The sequence below is a fragment of the Rhea americana genome, unplaced genomic scaffold (assembly GCF_003343005.1).
Source record: "Rhea americana isolate MKP2758 unplaced genomic scaffold, rheAme1 scaffold_94, whole genome shotgun sequence".
Taxonomy (NCBI): domain Eukaryota; kingdom Metazoa; phylum Chordata; class Aves; order Rheiformes; family Rheidae; genus Rhea; species Rhea americana.
This window is the reverse complement of record NW_028187133.1, coordinates 1,039,365-1,064,910: the sequence shown is the minus strand read 5'-3', so window position 1 is coordinate 1,064,910 and position 25,546 is coordinate 1,039,365. Positions and strand designations below refer to the sequence as shown.

The following is a 25,546-nucleotide window of genomic DNA, read 5'->3' as shown; positions in this document are numbered from 1 at the left end:
AACGGTTTTCTACTGCACTAAATAGAATGTGCAGCATTTTCTTCTAAGTATTAGAAAGCATACTTACAGCTTAACATAGCTTAAAATTGAATCCAAATACCAATATTAAGACCTGAATCATAGAGACCTTTATGGAAGAAAACATCTGTTATTTCTAATTTATAAATTCTACTCAAAATAAAGACACGTATTTGTGTACTCATAAATAGATTCTCACCTCACTCTATGGGCTAATGCCATTAAATTCAAAGTACTGTTTCTAATTTAGTTGAATATAGCAAAGACTGAAGACCCCATCAAATTAAAGAGACAAGTAGTTTTCAGCCTATACAAAACAGAAAAAAAACATTATTCAAAATACTGTTCTTTAAAGGTATTAGGAAAAGCACAGAACCTGGAATATGCATTCTCTAGAGTCCCCAAAACCCGTGACTTCTGCTGGGTTTCATTAAGCCTTTAAAGTCTAAGTCTGAAGTCTTTAAAGGAAAGAGATAGTGGCAGGGAAAGAGGTAGTAGATTTTTGCTCTTTTTTCTCTCTAAAAGATTATCGTTGAGTTGTGTTTATGACTAATGAAATTTTATGCTTAATTTTGGAGTCGTCTTATGTTTTCAGACTTATGTGGAGCATACCTAGTAAGCTAGATGCAAAAAATTTGAGTTCCACTCTGTAAAAGAGAAAATCTGGGACCTCGACCTCCCATATGCAAGCTGTTTTTGCACTTTCTTACATAATATTCTCAACCTTATAAAATAAATGGGTTCTACAAACTAAAAAAGTAGAAAACTGGAAAAAGAGCTTCCATGCTGCTCCTCAACATAACAAAATATCCCAACCAATAGCTTCTGGAATTCACTCTAAATTCCATCTGTGCAGTTGACAAACATTATTGTGGATATGTGGACATTTACATCAGTTTAATTGCAAATATAAATTTCTCTATCAACTGAACGGTCTTGTAACTGATTCTTAGAGTACCTGAGAATTCCTATATACTGTTGCTACTACCTGGCTATAAAAGCAGATAAGAGAGAGACATATTTTTAATAAATTCTAATAAAACACCTAACAAAAATCTGTCATAAATAAAATTCTGAAAGGTATATTTATAAAACACAGTTTTTCAGAATTAGCAACAGTTTATCTGTGTGTTCATCATACGAAAGAGTCACCAGTTTTAATTTGTTTGTTCAATGTGATAAAAAATTAAGAAGCAACTAGGTTGAGGCTAGAGAGACTCTAGGCTAAATATCTGCTACTCAGAAAGTAAAAGAGGGTTTTGAATCTAAATTTCATCATCGTAGTGTTCTATTTTAGTAACAGATAATAAAGTTTTAAAGATCTCTGATAATATATGGGGACAGACAAGCTTGAGAAACAGAGAAAAGCCATGAAAATCTGTGGTAAGTTGCAATGGAGTTACAAAACTGCTTATATGACAGTCTTGAAGAGGGAAGAAATCTTTTTCACTGAGTTAGCTGGTACAGACTGCCTCACAGTCACACTGGTCTGTGGTTTTCAGCCCAGAGTGTCTTTTCTGAAGGGAAGAAGGCTATGTGCTCATGTTGTGTCTCCTGTTCAAGTCTCTTTCAATAGTAACTTTTGAGCTCATAGGTTGTCTTCAACTAAATTTGATAGAGAGGTGGTTATTTCAAAGATAAAGCTCTTTGAAGTTTGGGGAAAATACGCTGCTAGATAGAAAGATATGTCCAAACTAAGGGGAAAGCTATAGCATAAGCTCACATCATTAAAGGTCTGAAGATCCACAGAAGAAAAAGCCTTCATCAGCATACAGCCAGAGGARAAACTTCAAATCAGAGCTCACAGAGAACCATAAGACGCTCATCTGTAGAAACAGGTTTCATTAGTTCCAGCATTCAAGGAACTGTGCTACTTCCCAAACTGTAACGATTAGGTCTATGAAAATGGGATCAAGGCAAAGCATTAGCTTCTGTGTTAATATTTTGTTTTATAACTAATTTCTAGAATTTTTAGTTAACTTCATATGAAAGCTATTATAAGTTACATTTATGACTACTTTGAAGGTACCTCGTAATGCACTTGAACTGGAGAAAAAAATCCTGAAGAGATACAAAACATTTAATATCAGGATATGAGAGGCAGACGCATCTTCAAGAGTGTATGTGCAAGTTTATATAGTACATTTGATTTCAAGAACTGATTAGCTCTTGCAGATTCTGCATTTATAACATATTTGATCAGTCTAAATTAGAACAGCACAGGCATATGACCAGCAATTATCTATTACAGTAATTCTAAAGTGCACACTCTGATTTTACTGATTATAAGCCAAAGATTAAAAGTAATGGAGATTAATTCAGTGCTCTGCTCCATTCTCTGCAGAGCTATCATCTACTGTAAAACATAAACTTGGCAAACAATTTGTATCATCTTTTGAAATCAGAGGTCATATAATATTTGTTTCATAATGTTGGTGTTAAGCATATTGCACTTTATCACATTATTTACTACTCTTTAAAATTCCTATGGTCATTAAAATGTGCTTTGGAAAATGCTACAGACAGATCTCAGCAAGTTGCTAGGACACTCATAACTCTTCAGTTAAAGATACCAGCATATTGTTCTTTAATTCTCTGCTAATACCCAAGTAGGTTGATTGTCTATGACAGATGAAAAGTTTATTATAAAATATTCATACTGCACCATACTTCCATATTACAAATATTATTATGAAGAATAGGATTTATGTAAAACTCCATCACAATTAAAAGAATAAATCTCATATTCTATATAATAGCAGCATTTCAGATTGAAAAAATCCTTCTGTTTTAAACATCTTGTAACAAGTATTTAGGTTTTTTTACCTATAAAAAAGCAACCTCCTCTTTCATTAAAATGCAGTAAAACTTAGATCTTACATATTCTGATTTTACCTAAATTACCATAGGACAAACTCTTGTCCACACTAAAGACCCATTTCTTTCTCATTACCTATGAAATGATAGCAGACTTCTGTATATTTTTTAAACTTAACCTTCTTTAAGGATCTAAAAAAATAATGTAAAAGAACTATTTAACAAAGTATTTTTTCCCTTCCTCTGCAACTTTATGCTATTTAGCATTACAAATTTTGGTAACCGCTTCTCTTAAAGGACAGAAAGGAAAAAAGGAAAATTGCATGAAGCTTGATAAAATCACACAAAATTGATCACGAACCAAGTGAGCCTTTCGATGAGTATGCATTATTGGCTTAATTCTGCTCCTACTGAATTCAACAGTACTTTCAAAAATCACTCTCTAACTACAGGTTTGTTTAATTTTCCCCTGGAGCACATGTTTAATCAGAAACACGACTGGAATTTTTTTTACTAGATCTGATTCATTGTGCATTCACAGAGACCATGCAATTCTTACCGTTTTCTACCCTTTTTAGTTCTTAGGTAACAACACAGGTAAGCAGACGTGAGCTAAATTCTATTTCTAACCATGAATCACCAGCTGACTTCTGAACTCCCCTCCATTTTCCAAAGTTGCAGCATTGAAAGTACTGAATTTGCCTTGATGATCCTGGGAACAGAATGTAGTCTAAATATTCCAATTAATAGTAATAGTATAAGAAGAAACAATACTGCTTTAATTGCAAACAAAAACCCAAACATCTTTAGTTACAAATGAAATACATCTGTCAGTAAAATCAATAATGCACAAACTGTATGTCATTAACACAAAGTCACATTCCTGATTAGAATTCTCTTTTAATGCTCTTGGTTGAATTCCTGCCTAATCTCAAATTTACTTTATGAAACTGATTTTATGAAACTATTTTTTTCTTCATTTTTTTTTCCTCAGCACATATAATAAATGACAGCTAGAGAGGAATGCAAGAGTTATGGTGACTTAGCAAACAACAGACATGACCTATGCTCCTGATGGTGAGTGGCGAGTTATTGTCTGTATTACACTCATCTGCTACCAGCTACCAGCTCTCTCTTGCTGACCTTTTTATTTGTCTCATCTACTAGTTATGCTGTGTTTTCCAGATTGTCAACTGCTTGGAGCAAGAACAGTTTATTTATTGAGTGTGCTGAGCACAAGCAGTGTCCAACTTAGTCTTAGCCTTTGAGCACTCTGTGATATGAAATGTTAAATGATAACCACTCTAAAAGCCCATCTTCAAATGTTGAAGGCAATACTGAATGCCATCATAATAGTGCAGACAGAGAAAGTCCTTGTAAATCACAGTGTAGCAATTTAGTTCCCCTGTTTGTAATTTTAAGGCTGAGCTCAAGGAAGAAAGCAGTAAATGCTGGAGGCTTAACTCGCTCTGTACGTGCATATAAAAATAATGGAAAGCTACCCTGCAAGGAATCTTCCAACAATCATATAATCAAACAGGAAAAATAGTCTTCTAATGCTGGTTATATTTTTTGTGCTACTTGTTTGTAATTATGTTAATGTTGTTTTAATTACATTGCTGAAGATTTATACAGCCACAGATAGTTAAATGAAACAGAGAGCAGCAAAATTCTAAAATGTTGTCTAGAATACATACTATACTCCACAGTGAGGAACAATTTTAAGAAGCTACTTCTAAAGGGATCTGCACAGAACAGAATTTCTTAGCGTGAAAAAGATATTAGTTCATGTAGTAGGCGCAAACACACAAATCATGAGCAAAAATGGGAGATTATTAAAATGAAGCTACTTTCTGCATTCATTAAATTAAGCTTTAAGATTGACACTGGTGATGAAAAGACTAGAATCAGGGTCTGTCTCCTGATGGAAAAATAAATACAGATAGAGGGACGACAGGTCAGTCTTAAAAAAACATGTGAGAAAACAAAAACAGAAAAATGTTTGTGTGGTATTTTATTTATGTATCTTACTAGACGTGGGGATTAAAAAAAAAAAAGTCTAAATTTTCCAGATACCTTTGGTAATTAAATGCTGGACAGAAGATTCATACGCATTTTGAATTTTGAGTGCAGCTGGAAATATTAAAAAATCGTACTGAATAATATAGAATTAACTCACTCCCTCATAAGAATATCTTGGTTCTAAGAGTTTTGGGGGTTTGGAAGGTTTTGCTGTATTTTTTCTCTTCAGTTTGAATACAGGATGATATCAGGAAAAATAAAAATACAGATACTGCTTTTACACTTTTTCTCTAGTCAATTCTTCACACACTTGATTCAGCTTTTCAGAATTAACTGGACAGTTCATAGAGAGATCATTTAAAGCAGATACCTTGATCATAAAGGCATTATTTATTTGTAGGAAAAAAGGCCACAGTACTGAGAAAATATAACTTGAATTTTAAAATATTTCTGACAGTTTATTTAGAATAATGTTAGTTCAGAAAAAATATAGATCAATGTGAAATTTAATAGAAAGCAGAAATGAAGGCCTGATAGCTGAATCATTTTTCCTCAAGTATATTTTCAAGAGGTTTTTCTGAACCTTAGCTACTCTATTTGAGTTTAGAATTGAAATTTTCAAAATAGTCAATGACTCCATTAATAAAAGCATCAAATATTACTAAATTAGATTAAACAGAGAACATAAAAACTTTTTTTTCCTCTAATATTCCTACTATTTTGTGAGTCTGGGCGATATTATATTTGAATATGAAAATTGTGTCTTAATATGAAAAAAGTGCCTTAATTAACAAAAGAAATGTGAAACTCTCCAACAGTTTATACAATAAGAAGGATATTTTGTAATAAAGATGCAAGTTCAGTTCCTTGTACTTTATCAGGAGCTGGTAGGAGTGAAAATCTTTCAGGATATATGAGAAAGCATTTTTTATTTAAACAACTATTCATAGCACCAATTTCAGAACAGTACACTTTAGATAAACTAATAATATTCCACTCATGTATTCTCAGGTTTCTCTTCAAAAAATACAACTGAAAAACAGATCAAACCTAATCTTTAGATTTAGTTTGGCGTCTGACTAAATTCTTGTATCCTTCCAAGTATACAGGTTTTTCATGACTATATGGTGCCTATGGGTGAAAAAAAATAAAGCTGATAAGGCAGGTAAAACCCCTATCTCATGGTTAGCCACATAGTTCTGTTTTTTTTATTATTATTATTGTCAAAAATATTGATTTTTTTCCAATCTACTGAAACATCTCCAGGCTTGAGGGATGGCGCACACTGTTCTGTTGCTTACACACCAGCAAGGCCCTCTTCTCATTAGAGCGATACAAACTCTAGTTTGAAGCCCTGGCTACTCACTGAGCTGACAAGCCAGGTCCCATTTTCTTTGGAATTTTAGTATTTTCTTTCCTATTCATCTAATAGTGGTATCATTGACTATTTCTTTTTCTTCCTGCCTCACTTAAAAAGGAACTAAACACACAAACCACCTGGAGATGATTAACGTGACAACAATTACTCTGAAAGCAGAACAGCTAAGTGTCAGGTTTGGGAGGATCAAAACATAAAAGAAAGAGAATGATAAAAAGAAAAGAATCACAATATTCACTGCCTGAGCGCTGCTTTTATGACAGAACAAGGGCAGAAGAGCTCACCCTTCAAGATGGATTCTTTAGCACTGGTGACTTTGCAGGAGTTATTTGCTTGAAGTCATGAGTTTATGAACGATAAGAGGATATAAGCAAATATTATTCAGCACTGTGACAAAATTGTTTCGACTGTTATTTGTATCTTTAAAATAGTAAAAGAGGTACTGCAATATTAAAGATTTTTTTATATGCTCACTGTACATTTTTCTGACTTGTCAAACATTTTATATATTCTCACTTCTAAAAAGCAAAAATAATGAACAAAGCCAGTCATCCCTTAAAGGCTGAAATCCAGCTAAACTGAAGCCAAGGACAAAAGGGGCAGAATTTCACTAAAATCAACGTCACTGTAACTTATACTCTGCATAGCACAAGCTTGCAAACAAAGACATTTTTACATTATGTGCTCCATAAGCCAAGGTTTTAAACAAGGTCTCATAATCTTAAATTGTACAAAGGAAAAAATCTGCAAAATAGGGTTTATCAGCTTCTTAAGCATGCCATCACAAAACACTCATCAGAAGATGACTTTACAAAACAACGAAAAAGCAAAGTATCAGTAAATGTCAAAAATCCATGTCAACTGCCCAGCTTGATCATAGATGCTTAGGTGTAAATAGCTGCTTCAGTCATATACTGATTTTAAAAACAGCACACCGATGGATTTATCTTAGTCAAAACAGTAAGTGATGAGACAAATTAGATTCTTAATATACACAACAAAATCATACGCATTTGAAATATTCAGAGACAAGTGAACTTCTTCACTCTAGATCTTTCCTCTCTCTGCTCACACATCTTCTTATAACGTCTATAATAATGTTTGTTTCATATTTAAAAAGTAATTCACAAATCCATGCCAAAAGGCATTCACCTTGATTTCTGAATAGCATTCGTACAAGGAACCAAAATCAGGTCCAATCAGGAATGAGGTCCAATTTATTGGAAATTAAGCTTAACAAGTTTGGGTTTTTTTTCCAGAGTAAAAGCAAAAGTGCATGAAATGCCACATTTAAAGGTGGCACTTCTGTACTGCAAGCCAACAGTCCCTCCTAGATCTGAAAAATAAAGGGTGAATGGAATTATGTATGAACTTCAAAAAGCTCATTTAATACAGTATCAGTTAAAAGAGGCATGTTTGCAGCTCTAATTTGACATAGCTGAATGCCAGTTACGTATCTGCATCACCGTAAGTAAGCCTACGCCAGCACATGCCACATGATGAGACAGGAGTCCACCCATCAGTCATCTTCCCCTGGTACTTTTTTAACATTTTTTAAATTTTAACTAAATCAGAATGGAAGTGTGAACAACATATAAGCTACCATATACTTCATAAAAATTACTGTCATGGTAGAGACCCAAATTTACTGAGAGAAAGGATGTCAGTACTCAGCTATGGACGGGTTTGGCAGGAGATGTCAATGAGTGTGCGAGCTCTTGTCGGCRAAGCAGGGTGCAGGTCACTTCAAACCGGCCCCGCGCTGGGCTCCTGCACCTCTCAGGGGTGTCACCGGAGAGAGGTGGGGGAGAGGAGAGGGAGCCGATTTCAGGTTACTGTGACGGAGCTGGAGGTCAAGAAACAAAGAGCGAAAATCCAGCGGAAATTAAGTTTCTTGTTTCTTTTTTTTTCCTCCGGCTGACTCATGATTGTTCTTTTAATGTTTTCGTGAATTGTTCTTACTACCTTATCTCTGAGTTCAATCATTTCATCTCACTCTTACTCTTTCATGCCCTTCTTTTATAATTACATCCCAATGTAATGAAATATCATTGCACATACGGTATTTTGGGGGAGTTTGCTCTTTCCTCAGTCTCAGGCATGACTATCCTTTTTCACTCCTTATTAATTGGTCTTCTCCCACAGACACTGTAACCGTGATTTCTCTTTCCTCATTTCTATTCAAAATCTCTAGCCTGTTTTTTTCACTTCTCTTCCCAGTTTTTCACCAGTCTGTAACATCTTCCCCTTATTATCAATTATATTTTTTATTTTATCTTCATCCCTATAATTAAACTTCAGAATATACCGAATAGAAACAGAAATATTAGAGATTTCTATTCTCTGAATGAAAAGCCAGTGAACAAAGAATGCCAAGAAAGTAGGTTCCTCTTTTCACTAATCATAGGTATCTGCTAGAAGTCTACTGAATTAATTTGGAATTTTTTTGCTTGTATGTTTTTAACATCGAATTGACACAATACAAAATACAGCAGTTAATTAACCAGCATAATGGTTAAGTAATTACACACAGGGGAAAATTCAGAAAGAAATCTCAGCTGAGTTGGTATATACCTTCTTTAGCCTTCCTGAGAAATTTATGCCATACCAATTTAGACAGCTTCCTAGTTAAATTTCTATTCTAGTCTAGATAACAACACATAAAATATATCCCTCCATTATGCATCTGTGTGAAAAAGGGATGCTTCAAGTTACTGAGTACAAATTAATTTTACCTCAAGGTTTACTGAAGTATCTACTTGGCAGAAGTGAGAAATGACTGATCAAATGTTGACAGCTGCCTTACTGCTGCTACACAGACATAATTTTCATTAATACAATCTCTGTGTTCAAGCTTGTTGGAATTACTTGTAGTGCCTTAGGGAATACCACTATTTAAGACAAATAAAATAATCACATTGACCTCTGTTAAATTTATTAGAAAGTGGAAAAGCACAGAACAGTTCTTTTCCTACAATGGTCATTTTATCCCAAATCTATTTCAAATGTTTTTAGCAGGCAGATCCACTCTGAAGTGTAATATATATATAACAGGAATATAGTACTTTGTTGTCTAAATCACCTGTGAATTGTTTTTGGAAATCAGAGTTTTAAATAGTTTGTTAGATTATAGGTGAATAAATACATTCCATTTCAAGAGCAGTGAATCCAACCTGATATGTTCTGTACAATACAATGAGCTTTAAAGAATTATAAAGATAATTTCAGTCTGGTCATTCACGGAAATGTCATGAGACAGGCAAATCAAATATCAATAATCTGGAATTTAACTTAATTTACCTTATTTATCAAGGTTAGCTTAAATCTTTTTCCCAGAAACGCATGCTCTAAAACAGTGTCAGCATCCTTTGAAGGGGTATTGAGCTGGATTATATTCTTGTTTCCCCAAAATAGTCATTAAACATCCAGATGAAAATCAGAAAGCTCAGTGGAGTTAGGACATCGTATTTCTCAAAGGGACCATTTACTGCCCATCAGCTGACCTGGCCTCTTGCCTTTGAGCAGGGAAGAGGCTTTATTACACTGCTTCCTCTGGAAGACACCGTGGCTTTCAGTTTGCAACTCTACATCATGAAAGTCGTTCAGAATTGACCTGTTCGCCATCTTTGTCACTCCTGATATGAAGTTGCAGATCCTTAGTCTAACAGTATAGTAGTTAGCACTGTATTTTGATAATTTTTATTTTCCAACAAAAACAATACAGAGAAAATGAAAATATAATTCTTTGGTAGTGTTTTATGAACTTCTTCTCATCCCTAATACAGTCACCTTGCAGATGCCATCACAGTTGAAATTGCCTAAGTCTCGAAACCGCAGCTCCTCACATAGGTGTCAAGGATGATGAGCTAAGTAGACTGTGATGGATGTGTTTGATCGTGTACACTGCTGCTGAAGTTTGGGGATATAAATAAAGTTGCCATGGAGTACTCAATCTGAAAAGACAGTACATCTCTCATCCAGGCTCTACTGAAAGGAGAGAAGACAGCTCTCTGATGAGTGGTCTAGATTTCCAGGGGAATTGGTGTCTTCCCATTCCATGCCACAAGTCTACTGTGGACTTCTCTTAGTATATGCATATACAGTAAACTGGCACACATACATCCATGTCCTAATTGTCTTTGGTCTTACATCAAGAAAGCTCCAAAAGCACCTTTAAATACAAAAATGCAACTCTCTAGGTAAGCTACCTTCTAAAATGTTGCTTTACCTTTTACTATGGCAACATTTTGAGGTACCAATAGTCTTTATTTAAAACTGAATATGAAATTGTTTGAATTTATTTCAAGATTGGACTCTTGTTTATCCAATTTTAGTAAAACTGAGGTATAAACATTTCAAGATAATTTAATTTCCTAATTGTTGCAGAAATAATTATTTGTATTTAAACTRATATTTTAGAAGTTCATTCTTGTAACTCACTCTAGCATCAGATGGTCCTGCTGAATTTGTAGACAAAACTTTCTTTACTCAATAACCATATCATTAGGAAATTACAAAATAAAATTCTCTGTTCAGGAGACATTTGATTGAATTCTGTACTTCATTGGGAAAAGGAGAGTTCATCATTTCTAAGTGTAATCATCTGAAACTTTGGCTCCCACTCTTCAGCAACTGAATAACTGAAAATTTCTGCATTGTTTAATTGCAATTTTTTTTTTCTAGAACGTGAGGTAATTGTAATTTAATACAAATTGACAATTTTTTTTTATCAAAGGTGATCTGTTATACAGTCAAATAACTTAATTCAGCATTTGGCTCCAAATTTGCCCAAATTCTACCCACTCTCTTAGACTACTTTTCCTCTTGATGAATCATAAATAAAAGATATAATCCTAAGAAGGTTATTCAGTAAAAATTTAATTTCTAGAAAGAACAACCAAGAAGAAAAAAATTATATTCATATATTTAAATTGAATTGGATTCCCTCATCTTTAACATACAATAGTGATTTTGTGAGTTGATAAGGTAGTGACTGAAACTGAGGTAACTCTATTGTAATTCATATCAAGAAAAAAATTGTTTATCGAAATAAGATCAAAGTTCCTCCATAAAGACTTTCTTGACATTAACTTAATGTGGGAATTGCTTATTTGTGTTTTGACCTTAAGCCCTTAGAGTAACTTGGGCTTCCAGAGCTAGGCAGTGGCATGCAAATGACAAGCTTACACATAAAACTTTTGAAATATGGCTTCCAAATTTGTCAGTAAGAAGATCGTTTTCACAGGTTTTTTATTTTTGAATAATCCACTCTTTTTTCCAGATTTTATGTAACTGAAATATGACATGCAACTGATAAATGATAACTCTTTATGAACAACCCCCTGGGTATTTTAGTATAGATCTTAAATTGAACAACTAAAACTGCTGAAAAATGGGAACGCCAATAATAAATATTTTTCTGGCTATTTTTGTCAGTCTGCCTTGTTTGGTCTGCCTTGGAATTCACATATTATGGAAGTAAAAATGCTTGTATGAAAGAAAAAGGGCATTATGGAACAGGAAAAAAAAAGGATCAACAATATAGGACTAGACTACTGTTTCAGAAGAAATTTTGAGGGTATTAATAGTATCTATTGCATAGAAGACTGTGTGTAAATGAGACAATGCTTTTACTCAGGCTACTGAGATTTAAAGTGATTCATCTTCAAAAAGACTGCTGTTGAACTATTTAGTTACGCTCTCATCTCTTTTTCATATTTCTGGTTTGCAGAAGAGGAGAGAGGCTTGTATCCCTAACAGACATGATAATATTAGATAGCTGTTGCTAATCGCAGCCTTTGATTTCTTTTTCTGTTGTCTGCACCAGCAATTTCAGAAATCAGATTGTAGACACTTGAGCAGAGACAATTTTATAATACTTATTTTGTAACTTCAAGAGTTATTTAACTACTAGAAGCCTTTTGTGTTCAAGTTTATTTCTGCTCAAAGTTTAAAATGCTGCTTCTAATTCTAAAGCTGTCATTAAAAGGATCTATCCTCATTGCAGCCTAACTTACAGATTGTACTGAGCCTTTATGGAAAGGGTTCTCTTAGAGAAATTTATATTTCTACGCATAGGTAAAATAAGTGCAAATGACTTTAGAAGGTTGAAGTAATCCCTAAGTATATTAGAGTGTCTGTAAACAGTGTGGAACTATTATTTTTTACGAACTAGTCAGAATTTTTTTTTTCCAAAGTTTTACACTCGTGGACACTTTCTTCAGATTTACAAAATCCTGCTCATCCAGCACTGCTCAGAAAAGCTTATCAGCAAACACTGAACGAACAAAATTATGTTCTGCTAAAGATACAAAATTAGCGTCTTTTAATCAATTGCTACTTTTGGTGGATGTTTATAAGGCAATCTTCAACAACATCTGTATACTGATTTTGACTGTCCTAAACTATAAAATTCATCAACAAAAGATATGTCATAGTGATCAGCAGTTTGATCTGAACGATGACTTTACTCCTTGAAGGATGGTTACTAGATAGCAAAAGAAACTTGCAGATCTAAGACTTTTTCCATTCTGAACATGAAATATTGCTAGGAAATCAGCAACAGAAACTTTCTGAGAGCATCTTTTACGTTACTGAAAAAGTATTTCATAACCACTACACTGATGATTTGTTTGACTGCTCAAAACCTGTAGAAATGTTTTATATCTTTATTTCTCATTAATATAACAAACTCATTAAAGTAAATAAAGGTTAAGTTAATCATATTCAGGCACTATATTGAATAGATTATTGCATTTGTCTTTCAAATAGTTTGTCTTTCATTCTACTATCTTCATCAAACAGTAGTCTGAATAATTTGAATATTATCATATTGCCATTATAAAGTTACAGCACTATTATATTCTTATTAAGAATTTCAAGTCACCCTTAGCATTTATGCAAAATGCTACAAATCTAGGCAAAGTACCTCAGGCTATGCAGCAAGAAAGTAATTCCTTATATCACTGTGTGCATTTCTAAGGTCTTTACCATTTGGATGATTACATTATCTCAGTTTTATATTCACTAGTCAGGAGGTAAATGTCAGCTTGAATCATTGAATCTCAATTTTTTATACCTTTCACTTTGTTTGATAGGCTTTTTACCCATTGTAATTTATTGCTATTACTGATGAAAGTATAAAGCAAAAAGCTGAGAGTGTAATCAAGGCTAATGGTGAACCAAATTCCACGTGATAATAAATCAGTAAGAAAAAAATACTCTAGAGATATATGGAGATGTTTACCATTTCAGTTCTAATACTATTACAACAACTGTTTATGTAAAATACAAGGCTGTACAAGGAAAATTGCATTCTCTTCTTTTATGTAAATATTACAAGCAGAAGTATGTGAAATTAAAAACTAAAATTTAACAGCTGAATTTGCACTTGTGATGTAAGCTTTCCTTTTAATCATGATGTGTAACACAGAGGAGAAGAAAATACCATATAAAGAGGTATATGGCAAAAAGACATTTGGATTTTATAGATAGGAACATACACTGTCAAAGTCATGGGTTGTGGTAATCCTGCTTCTTTCTCTTTCCAAACTTAGTACTCCAAAGAAAATCCCCCAATTCTTTCATGAAGAAGATGAAACAAACCTGGGTTGATTTCTGACAGTTATTGAATCATTTTTTTTTTCTATATTCCACAAGAATATTTTGTGCCTAGATTGGTCCTTTATTTCTAAAAAGAAAGTATCTTGCTATTTTTATGGGGAAAAAAACCTACTATGAAAAAACACATCAGCAGTTTGCCTAGAGGATCAGCTACAAAACCCACTTGAAGTGAAAGAAAATATTTTCATTTACTTAAAGAGCTTTTCTGAAAGGCTACAAGACAGAAGTTATAGCAAATAATAGCTAATAACAGTTAAATTCAAATTGAAGCTACATTTCTGTTTTTAATTATCTTCAATTCTGCATATTTATAGTCAAAAAAATGGTTAAGCATTTAAAATCATAACTTTTCCACTCTTCTATTACGAAACATATGAATATGTTAGACTATATTTACAGTACCTTTGGATACTGTTTGACAGGGATCAGAACTCTTTCTGACAGCTTTATGTTTTTGTTGCTGATAACATCAAGGTATTTCTTTTCTTCATCTTCCTTCTTCCCTTCAGATCCCTGAAATTTTTCAATTTCTGAAAAAAATTAAAAAAAGCAATCGGTGACATGCTATTTGTCATCCTCAGAAATTTTACCTTCTACACTCGAATACACCCTAATACACCTTAAAAATTTTGCATTGAACACCCATCCTATTTGCACTGATGTGGCTTGTACTGCTAGTGTTGAAAAAAACGGATTGTCACCACTGTTGAGAGGTAGAAAGGTGACAGGCCGTGCTTCATACTGCTTGACTAATTCTTCCCCAACAGAAACTGATTCCAAATGATCTCAGTGGGAACAGAAACAGATGAGCTTGAAGATTCAGTCTATCAATCATTAAGAGAGAATCACATCATCTTAGCTTGATGCTGTTTTGTAAATGTGACCTGCCAGAATCAGGCAGATTCAAATTGAAATGGCTAACTTCAGGGAGACTATTAAAAAACTGAAAAATCTTCTTCTTTTTACTGACTTTTCATTCAAGTCTGTTTTCTTGTGTGCAGGTCACAATAATTCAGAAATGACATACTCTCTTTCAGAAAAGGATTCAAAATGTTTTAAAGCAAATAGTACTGAATTATTTAAAGCTTGCACAAAGTAAGGAATAAAGATAACTCTTGCACAGAAAGATTTTTCATTGAAGAAATATAGCAAGTAATCATTACACAAGGTAATAGTGATGACATGCAAAATATTTGATAGAGTTTACAAAGACAACCCCGAAACACATTCAAGTTCTATAGTTTGAATGGTTTCACATGAATTCTTCATTCGTTAAGCTCTATAAGCAAAAGATAACAATAACACTTGAATTTATTACTGTGCCAAGACCTGCTGTCTCAGAGTTTCCTGATAGTATGGGTATTACTGAAAAAGCTGCATTTATAGCAGTGTTATTACTGACAGCAAGAAAATGGCAATACTGATAACGAGTTAAATAAATCGATGAAAAGAGATAGTTGTGGGTCTGAGAAGCATGCAGTGTTAAGGCCCAGAAAACAAGCACACATACACAGGTATTTTCTTGATTTACAACAAATACATGGGAAAGACTTATAAGACTCATAAGGCACCTGCCCATGTCACAATCTGTGGATAAATACTAATGTTACCTATTCTAAGTAAAGCCTTGTTTAGTCTGCACCAGTGAACAACACTTGAATGTGACCCTTATAAGAACTTTTGAAACCTTTCAGACAAGGACTGAGATGGGATACATCTCCCCTAACTTAAGATTATAAAAGTTATTTTAATAAGCACTAAAAATGTCAGTAGGGCAAGTTTCATTTTCATAAAATATTTTAATATACCAGAAGAAGTGTGATCTGTTGCGTTCAGTGGGAGGAAGAAATCTGGAAAGCAACAAGTACCAATTAAGCATGAGCTTACAAATTCATATTTTGCAGTAAAATTACTTAGTTCTAGCTAGCTTTAAAGGGTAAGAGATTCTCTTCCAGCAGTTCCAACGCAACTATACAAAGGTTGTATCAAATTTCATTCCAGAAATCCAAAGAACAATAGTAACCCAGGAATTTTCAAATGAAAGTGGGGAAGGTGTTCCAACTAGAAAAAGTAAAACAAAACAAAAGTATAATTACTTTTTGATTAGCATAAGTGTATAGACATCTCTAATAAAATCAATGATTCTCTAATTTACAGTAGAATTTGTCATCTTCAATATTTTCATAGACACCAACAGAGTAAAAAAATAGCCATGGAAAAATAAAGGAGTTAACATTTTCAAATCTGAATGCACAGATCTGAATACTCAAGTATGCTGCATGATTTTCAGGGTAAACTGATCATTTATCCCCTGAAAAATCATAGAATCATAGAATCAGTAAGGTTGGAAGGGACCTCTGGAAAGCATCTAGTCCAACCTCCCTGCTCAAGCAGGGACACCTAGACCATGTTAGACAGGATTACTTCCAAGCAAGTTTTGAGTATCTCCATAGAAGGAGGCTCCACAACCTCTCTGGGCAACCTGCGCCAGTGCTCTGTCACTCTCACAGTGAGGAAATTCCCCCTCACGGTCAGGCAGAACTTCCTGTGCTTCAATTTCTGCCCATTGCCTCTTGTCCTGTCACACGGGACAACTGAAAAGAGTTTGTCTCTGTCCCCTTGACACCCTCCCTTCAGGTACTTGTACACAYTGAGAAGATCCCCCCTCASTCTTCTCTTCCCCASGCTGAAGAGGCCCAGCTCTCGCAGCCGTTCCTCACAGGGCAGGTGCTCCAGCCCTCTGATCACCTTTGTAGCCTTACGCTGGACTCTCTCCAGTAGCTCCATGTCTCTGTTGTAGTGGGGAGCCCAGAACTGGACACAGGACTCATTATAATCATAAATTCTCATTATAATCATGGCCATCGTAGCTCATATAGCATGTCTGAAAAACATTGATCTCCATTTTCCTTAGCACATCAGTAAAAACATTCAGAAACACTTTTAACCTGATTTGGCTGCAAAGAGGTTTCAAAAATAATCAATTTAAAAGAATTTTTTCAATAAAGGTAGACATCTTCCCCAGAAATAGCACAATTGAATTAATTTCAATCTTGCTGCAACACAATAAACTATGAGACAAATCTTCCTGGACAAACATTAAACAACGTATTATATTATAAAACATTATTAAAGTCTACACAGATCATTAACCTGATGCAAAAGTAAAAATCCATTTATAGAACTGTATGTCCTGCTACTGGTCTCACAAATGATGCTACTTCACATCAAAATTGCTGCTACTAACCATTGCTATACCTACCTCTGAAAATCTCAGGGGACCTTCCTGAGTTATGATGATAGAAGGAGTGTAACTTAGATGTCAGTTTTCCCATACCATTCTTTGTCATTCATGTCTATAAAAGCTGTAGTCCAAATTTAATAGCCAGTACCAAACCTTTGAACAGCTTGTTCTCTTCTCATTTCATTCAGCTCCCCCCACAGAAACTTTAACATTACCCTCAAAGCCCTTACAGTGAAATTTGCTCCTGAGCTCATGTTCTGCATAGAGCCTCACATGTAACATCCTCAGGGGTATGTGCTGCATACCATGTTCAGATCAAGTTCAAGGATTATCAAAGTCATTGAAAAACAATCCTTTGGCATAAAAGAACATTGTGGTTTTCAAATAAAATTGGTGGGAAGAGGAGCCTACTCAGAAGACAGAGATGATACAATAATCTAATTACTGGACCAAGACAAAACATATTCAATTTCTGTATTTAAAGCAGCCCTTAGCAGTCTTTGTGTCATTAAGACACACATGGATAAGAAGGAATGGGATGTTATCATGAAAGAAAATAGATCAGGATCAAACCATATCTTGATCTGGCTTGTGGCACTAATGTACAAAAAGTTTCATTAATTATAGATTATGAGCTGCCAACCAATTCTGAGAACTACAGTCATATGTAACACACACTATGAAAACACAACTGCCATCTTTAGATTTAAAATTGCATGTTTGATTTATAAATAAACGCATGTTTTGAGTTTACTGAAAGCCAGAGTTAGTACAGGATTTTGAGAACAGTGATAAAAGGTCCACAAGCACCAGCATTCTTTCAACAGGGAGGAAAATAAGGAACTCAACAGAACATTTTAACCATTACTGATCTTATCAGAAAGGCAGAAAGAGAAAAGCAAGCATCCCTGGAGAAAAAATTTCACACATTTTCCACCCACTTTTCCTCCAAGCTAACTGAATTACAGCAGGGAGACAGATAGCTATTCAATTACCTCCTACAGGACCTGTCAATCCCCAAGCGCACTTCATTCTCATCTTTCATCGGTAACACAGCACTTCGGCTCTGCCTTCGGTGTAATACACATGTATCCTATCCCTCTTAATTGGAAGAGGACACACATATCGCAGTCAGGCAAAAGAGGTCACAACTAGAGAAGTGGCAGAGGCTAAGGGCACTCTTTACATTTTTTTAGAGAATTTTCTCCAAAGAAAATTCATCGTAAGCTCTCCCCAGAGTTGGAACTGTAGCGCTCTGGAAATGCCATGAGCCTGTTTAAACTTYTGTGAGGGGAATACCTTCTTCTTCCTTTTCCTCGTCGTTTTAATATAGAACAGCATAGCTGAATGAATGGCTCTCACTTTTTAAAAATTATCTGCTTTACTTTTACAGTACCAATAAAACGATGATGTTAATTATAGTTCACTTCAATGTATTTGACATCTATTACAAAACTTGTGTCATGAATATGGTTTTTCCATTAAAAGTAGGCATCCCACAGTAAAAACATCCTTTTGCTACACTTAAGAGTCATGTCAAAACTCATCAAAAAATAATGTTCTTCTTGTCAGCCTGTCCAACCTACCAAAAAATGAAATCTACACATCCCTGTCTCTGCTGTCAACATTTGCTTCCCATTTAAAAGACTCCTGCAAGCTTACCTTGCAACTTACCTGTCTCGCTTTTCCGAGTCTTGTGTTTGCAATACTGGCTTTATTTCATTAAAGAAAYATGAGCTGCTGTTACAAGGTCAGACCCTTTCTAAGTGTGGTCTGCTTCCATTAGTGGGAGCGATTTCTACAATGGGAATATCACCAATCTCTTGCCTGTATGTAGTATTACACATAGCAAGGTTATCTAGCACTCTGAGAAGTACATTTTGCTGCACGTGCACTTTTGCTTAGGTGATCAGGAGAATGTTTGAATGGAAAGAGAAAGAATGAGCAAATACCAGCAAAAAATATTATTTGATACATGACTATCTTTAAAAAAGCTTTTGTTATTTAAGGCCATTARAAACTACAGAGTTCAAATCTTGAGTACCTCCAGTTTTAATTTTAAGCAGRGTTCTTGGATTTTGGGAAAAAGAACTTGATAGCTCAAATAAATACAATTGGACAAATTAAAGTGAAGTTGATTTGTGGGAAAATAATAAGCTAGGAGGTTTTCCGGGCAGGAAAAGGGCATCCAAATCCCTAAGGATAGAGTCAATATCTAAAGGAATAGGGAGGAGTTAAGACAACAACCAGCCACAAGCTGGCTCACTCCATTCACCCAGAAACCACAAATATCTGTTAACAWCATTCCTCCACTGTATGTTCACATATCCATCCACTGACACAGACTGCAATCACAACAGTGAAGATGATTCAGAGAGCATACAGGAGTAATGCTTATTACAACAGACATACCTAAGGTAAAATACATCTGAGAATGACAAATTCAGTATCTGTAAGAAAACTATAGGCCAAACCAAAAAGGAATGTATGCCTATGTGGTCTRTTGTGGGTTGATACAAACTTGATTTGTCCACATACTAAATCACAAGAAGCTTTGTAACCGTATGAACTAAAGGTAAACTATCTTGACTCTCAGGCAAAAAAAGGAGTTGTTAAAACAGATGTTGGAAAAAGACTCTAAAAGACAAGTCAAAGAGGAACAATAAAGATCTGTAAAATCAAGACTGGTACGTGAAGCTGAGAAGGGAATGGTTATTCATCATTTCTCAGAAATGGGAAGCATCAATTTATCATTTTACAGATTGAAAACAAAACAAACAAAAAMCTTTATATTCAAAGTGCAATTATATTATGGAACCACTGAAAGCATCCGTATTGATAAAATCAGGTCTTCTGTGATGATTTAATTCCATGATTAGACTCCACTTGCCAGTAAGGCAAGACATCCTACTGATGGTCTTTTCAATTTGGGGACACGCAAAATTGCAGCATCTTCTAAGAGTTTACTTCAGGCTTTTGTCACTGTGGCACTAGTACAGTCATTATCAAGATGCCTATTTTAAGAAACTTAGAGGAAACACTGGAAAGTGGCTACACTCTTTAATCAGTACTCATCGGACCATATCTGGAATGCCAGATCCAGTTTTGTGTGTTCCCCCCCACACCTAAAAAATACAGGAAAGACATTGATAAACTGAAACAAGTTCAGTGGAGACCATCAAGATAGTTGGGGGCTGAGCACTGAGGAAGCACGGTTTGTGTAGCCTGGAGAAGGGACAGCTCCGAAGGGAACTAACAGCAGCCCCCTGGTGCCCAGGAGAAGATAGAGCCAGGCTCTTCACAGTAGCACATCACAGGAGGATGAAAGACTACAGGAAAAAAACGAAATAAGAGAGGTTCAGACTGAAAATAAGGAAAAGACTTTCTCATCATGAGGACAAACAAGCTATGGAGAAGACTGGCACCCAGAGATGTTGTACATCAACTGTCCTTGGAGGGTTTCAAGACTCACTGAATGAAGCTCAGAGCAATTTGGTCTGACCTCACAGCTGACCTAGCTTTGAGCAGGAGCTTGGACTAGAGACCTCCTGAGCACCCTTCCAGCTTGAACTCTCCTATGATCCTATGAATTTAATATCTTTAAAACCYATACTAGTCTGTCAAGTTTGCTTGAACTTGACCAATGGATTCAAAAGTTTTTGCAGATAAAACTGGACAAACACATAGAAACAGCATGAGAACTTAAGTCCTGTATCCTTAAGAAACTTGTTAACAAAACGTAGTAATATAGGTAGAGAAGAAATTCAAGTTCTAAAGACATTTGCATCTATAACTGATGAAAATCCAAAAATAAATAACAAGTAAGCAAAGTAAGAAAGATAAAATGAAAGTGAGCAAGGACCTAATAAAGCCCTTATCCTCCTCTTTAAATAGGCAACAATTTTTACTGTCTTGTTAATATTTTGATTTTTATCCATAGAGTTATTTCCTCTCCAAATTACAYTATTAGTAGAAATACAAGCATTTTATGTTGATATAGCTATCAGTATACATTAGAGATTATCTAAGGCGAATGTTAACAGTGTTAAGTAACTAGAAAAGTTTTGAAGTGGAAATACCAGATCTTGCCAAATTTATGGCTATCATTTGCTCAGACACACAGCTTTGTGGGGAGAGATTAAAGTTTGCTAAGCAATTTCAAAATACAGTATTCCATGTAATTCTAGGTCTGCATCAATATGAGCATTCATGATGAAGCTGACTGCAGGATAAAAAGACAAATAAGTGGAGTCTTTGTCATCTTAGTCATTCAATGCCAGCAGCAGTGTGTCCAATAGAAAGAAAAGATTTTGAATGCATTTTGAGTGCAATGATCTCCCAAAATACAGTTGATGAAATTAAAGCGCCACAGCAATGTTAGCCACAAGATATTAAAATTTTTTACTACTTTGGGGAGAATATTGCTATTAAAAGAACTGAGCAATTACAACATTGATTAAATGTATTTTTAATGAGATTGTAAGAAATAAACAGAAAAACGAAAGAGAAAGGAAGAAAAAGAAAGAAAGGAAGGAAGAGAAGGAATGAAAGAATGAAAAAGAAAGCAAGACAGCCACTGGGTAGAATTTTAAAGACTAAGGTTCTTTTAAAAGAGCCTTTGAAGTCAAACATATCTTTCTTTGGGGAGTTAGTCTGCATAGGCTGTGATGAAGGTTTGATGTTACCAACTGTTGTATTTCCAGAACCGCTGTGTGCAGCTCACTAAGTAGCTGAACTCAGTACAGCTCTCCCTTCTTRCCTCTTACTTTCAGAGAAGCTTAGATAGTATTACGAATATGCTACCAGTTAGATGAAAGAAAAACTTGAAAGTTGCTAGTATATTTTTTATTTAATTCTGTTTTTCTTTCATCTGAAACCAGTCATAAAAAGAGGAAGTAGGGCTTGAAGATTTACTCAGACCAGAACAAAAAGAAGGCAAAAACCACCAAAAATGTTGAGAGCGTATTTATTTTTGAACATATCTCTAGTTGTCCTCAGACCTAACATCCTGGAAAGCTTTGTTGCTATGATGTCTAAGAAAAAAGAAAGTAGTTCTTTGTCAACAGAGATTGTTGAAGCTTCTACTGTATTAATGTCCATTCAACAAAGCACTTTAATCCAGGAGAGTACTTCAGCATGTCTTAATCTGAAGAGAAGATATCAGTGCTGTGTTATATATTGTATGGTTCAGAACAGATAAGCACGAGTGAAAGATGAATCGATCAGTGAAATCACCAGTAATTCCCTCAGTGAGATATTCGTTACTTATCCCCTTACCATTTGAAAGTTGACAGGATTCTTAAAACGGTGCTCTGCCTAGTTGCAGTGACTAAAAAAAGTAAGCTTTTCAGTCTCTTCACAGTTTCTGGAAAGGAAGAAACCCTTTCTATTTCTCTCTCTCTACTCCTAGAACTTATTAGTGATAGAAGAGTTGCCTACTACTCTGTCCTCAGAGCAAGACACAAAGATGAACAGAAGGCAAGTTTTTTTTGCTGCTCTTACTTAGCCTCTTTAGGGCTTTCTTTTTATATATATATATATTTTTTTTGAATTGTGAGGTAGATCAGATACAGAATAAAACTGACATTTGAAAGTATACAGCATTGAAAATTCTGAAAAGATGCCACTTACTGAAGTTAAGTATAAAATTTTGCTTGGAATTCAGGTTTCTCACTAACCTCTCTTAGTTTTGCAGACAGCAACAGCACTAATGAGCTAATAACCTCTGCCCACAAAGTCATCAAAGTATATCAAAGTAGTCTACAAACACTCGAAATAGTAGCATCCATTTAGGATGTGATGTCAACTACGGGGCTCAGAAAACTGACTGCATCTGAAAGAGTGACAGGAAAACCAAAGTTCATTGGAGAGTCAATGACACTCCAAACAACGAGGAGAAATTGCTGAGAGCTGGAAGAGATTTAGAATGTCTCAGGATAAAATCTTTGCTTCCTACCATGGTTCTGTCAGCAAGTAGAAAAGATCGAGTACTACAGAGATAGGAAAAATCTGTGTGTGTGTTTCTATATACACACATGTATAGCACAAATATATRTAAAGCATATAAAATCTTTATTCAAAACTAGTAGAAACAATAAAAGAGAAACCAAAAATTCAGTGCTGCATCATCTATATCACATCTACCTACTTATAATGATGTTATCTCTTAAATGATTGTTGCTTCATCACAATCAAGTTACATTTACACAGAAGTTGCATCCAGGTGCTCTTCAGGCTATTAATCTGCAGGATTTCCAGATACACAGTTGCATTTTGCATTTTATACTTAAAAGCTGATTCCAATGAATTGAAGAAATGTGAAATGCTTTCCACTCAAGCTAAAATACAGATATGTGCCAGTATCTCTAACAAAATTTGAATTGAGTATTTTCATATTCTCTTATTATGAGTTGTATTGAATAGGTTCTTCTACAACATGCTTACTGTATACTAAGCAATATAAATGCCACAATTCCTGAGCATTATCAYTACACTCATTAATACTATATACCTAACATATACATGAAGTTTACTTGTGGTAAACGTCAAGTTTCATGATATTCAGAGGTTAAACACTATTACACTGTTTCTCATTACACAGGAAGATTACTGACTTGTTTCTACTAGATTTTATAATTTATATTTTCTTTCTGTTGCTGCACATTTTAATTTACCTTATCAAAAGCAACAAATTGAAATATGTTTTGGATAAACTGATATTTTAATTGCAGGAATAAATTAGAGACATGTAATAGCAGAAAAGTGTGCAAGTCTGAACTTACAAACCCACTGAAGACCACGTCCTTGCTCTGAGCCTCCTCTTTGAGGCCTGTGAAAATAGATCCTTGCTCCAGGGGATCAGTAACATACTAAAAGATGACCTARCTTCCTATAATGCCTCTTCAGTAGAAACTGTCAGCAAAACAAAGACAGATGATTTATTCAGCAACATGTATTCACCAACTTACTAAGGTAAGGAAACTGAGGAAGCTGAGGTGGTGAAAAAATGGATCTTTTTAATTTTTTAATATTTTGTAGYGATTTTATTGTATAAAGTTTATCACTTTTTTTTTCCTGTAGAATTTTCATTGAAATTGGTGGAGCACACTAACACACACACCACACTTGTGTTTTCCTTGTTGAGTGCAAGCCTATTATACTGAGTGAAAGTCCATCAACAATAAATGAAAGCACAGTTACAGTGCAATAGACATGTCATTTATTGACATATGAACTGCAGATATCCCAGCTGCTCCTACATGGCAATTCGAAAGTGAAAAGAGAGTRTCCCAAGAAAGCACTTCAAGGACACTTTAAAAGTATGCTTAGCACATTAGTGAGGAACTCTTCTGAGCTCAAATAGGAAGCAATGAGCCACCCAACCTTCTTCAGTAAGGGCATCATGTCCTTCAGCAAAAAATGGGCAAAAGATTTATCTGTCAAAAGCACCAATTGAAAAACACCTGCTTTACAGGCATGTATTCATTACTGCATGTTCAGCCCCAAGCATGAKGGTCTCCTCAGAACAGTGTGCATCCGTAATATCAGACCTCCAAATGTAAAAGACTGTCATTATTACTGCTGGCATTCTTTTTCCTTGTTTCTGCTAGCCACAATCACTGATCAGCAGTAATCACATCAAAAATACAATAAAAGGGAGACACTGGACTAGAACTAAACCCCAGTTAAGACAAAATTAACCTTTCTGACACCAATAGCTTTTGCATCCGGTACTACAAACTTTCAGAAGCACCTGAAGATGAGAAGAAAACCAGCAGAGATGCCTATATTTGTAACTTATCTGTGATAAAGGCACTTGAGTTCAAAAAAGTTCCAATTTTTTCTCATCATCATCACCTTCTCCCTATTTTAAAAATCTAATTTCCACATATTTTCCTCTACATTTCTTCACAGACAGTACAGCTACATGCATATATTACTGCCTTGACTAGCAATAGTAATTTTTCTGCTGGACTGATAATGTAGGCATCATTCCCTTTTAAGGCTAATAAGGTCACATTTTTCCTAGYGAGATGAGCACTCCAGGAGTCCTTCTCTGGCCTGAAGCCAGCTGACCTAGAATAGCCTGCATCCATGCACAGAATAGCATGGCCAACTTCTCTGCCTCTTCCCAGAACAGAGTGCCCTTATGCTAACCATTGGGGAAATTATTCCTCACTCACACCACTCTTCAAGCCGTGATCAAAGATTAACTGGGAAAATATTGATTGTGCACATATGATAGGGATTATACTACCAAATAAACAATTTGGAGAACCAGAAGCCAATGGTTGGGTCTATGTATTGGCCCTGCTCAGTTTAATGGTATAATGTAAGCATCTAGAAACTCACCCAGTTATCAACACAGAGGTAGTCACAAGTGTTATTTGCAGCAGATAGATTTAACAATTGCCTATTAGTTTGCTTGTTAAGTGACACTGAGT

The 25,546-nt window shown here is 34.9% G+C and overlaps 1 protein-coding gene across 1 annotated transcript in view; it reads right to left on the bottom strand.

Annotated features, from left to right (window-relative positions):
* Nucleotides 1-18,140, bottom strand: part of KHDRBS2 (KH RNA binding domain containing, signal transduction associated 2) — a 302,140-nt gene extending 284,000 nt beyond the window's left edge. The window contains exons 1-2 of the mRNA XM_085324893.1: nt 18,098-18,140; nt 14,261-14,388 (exon numbers count right to left, since the gene is read on the bottom strand). Coding sequence (XP_085181019.1) covers nt 14,261-14,388; nt 18,098-18,140 — 171 coding nt within the window. The remainder of the gene's footprint in view (nt 1-14,260; nt 14,389-18,097) is intronic.
* Between the last annotated feature and the right edge of the window lie 7,406 nt (nt 18,141-25,546).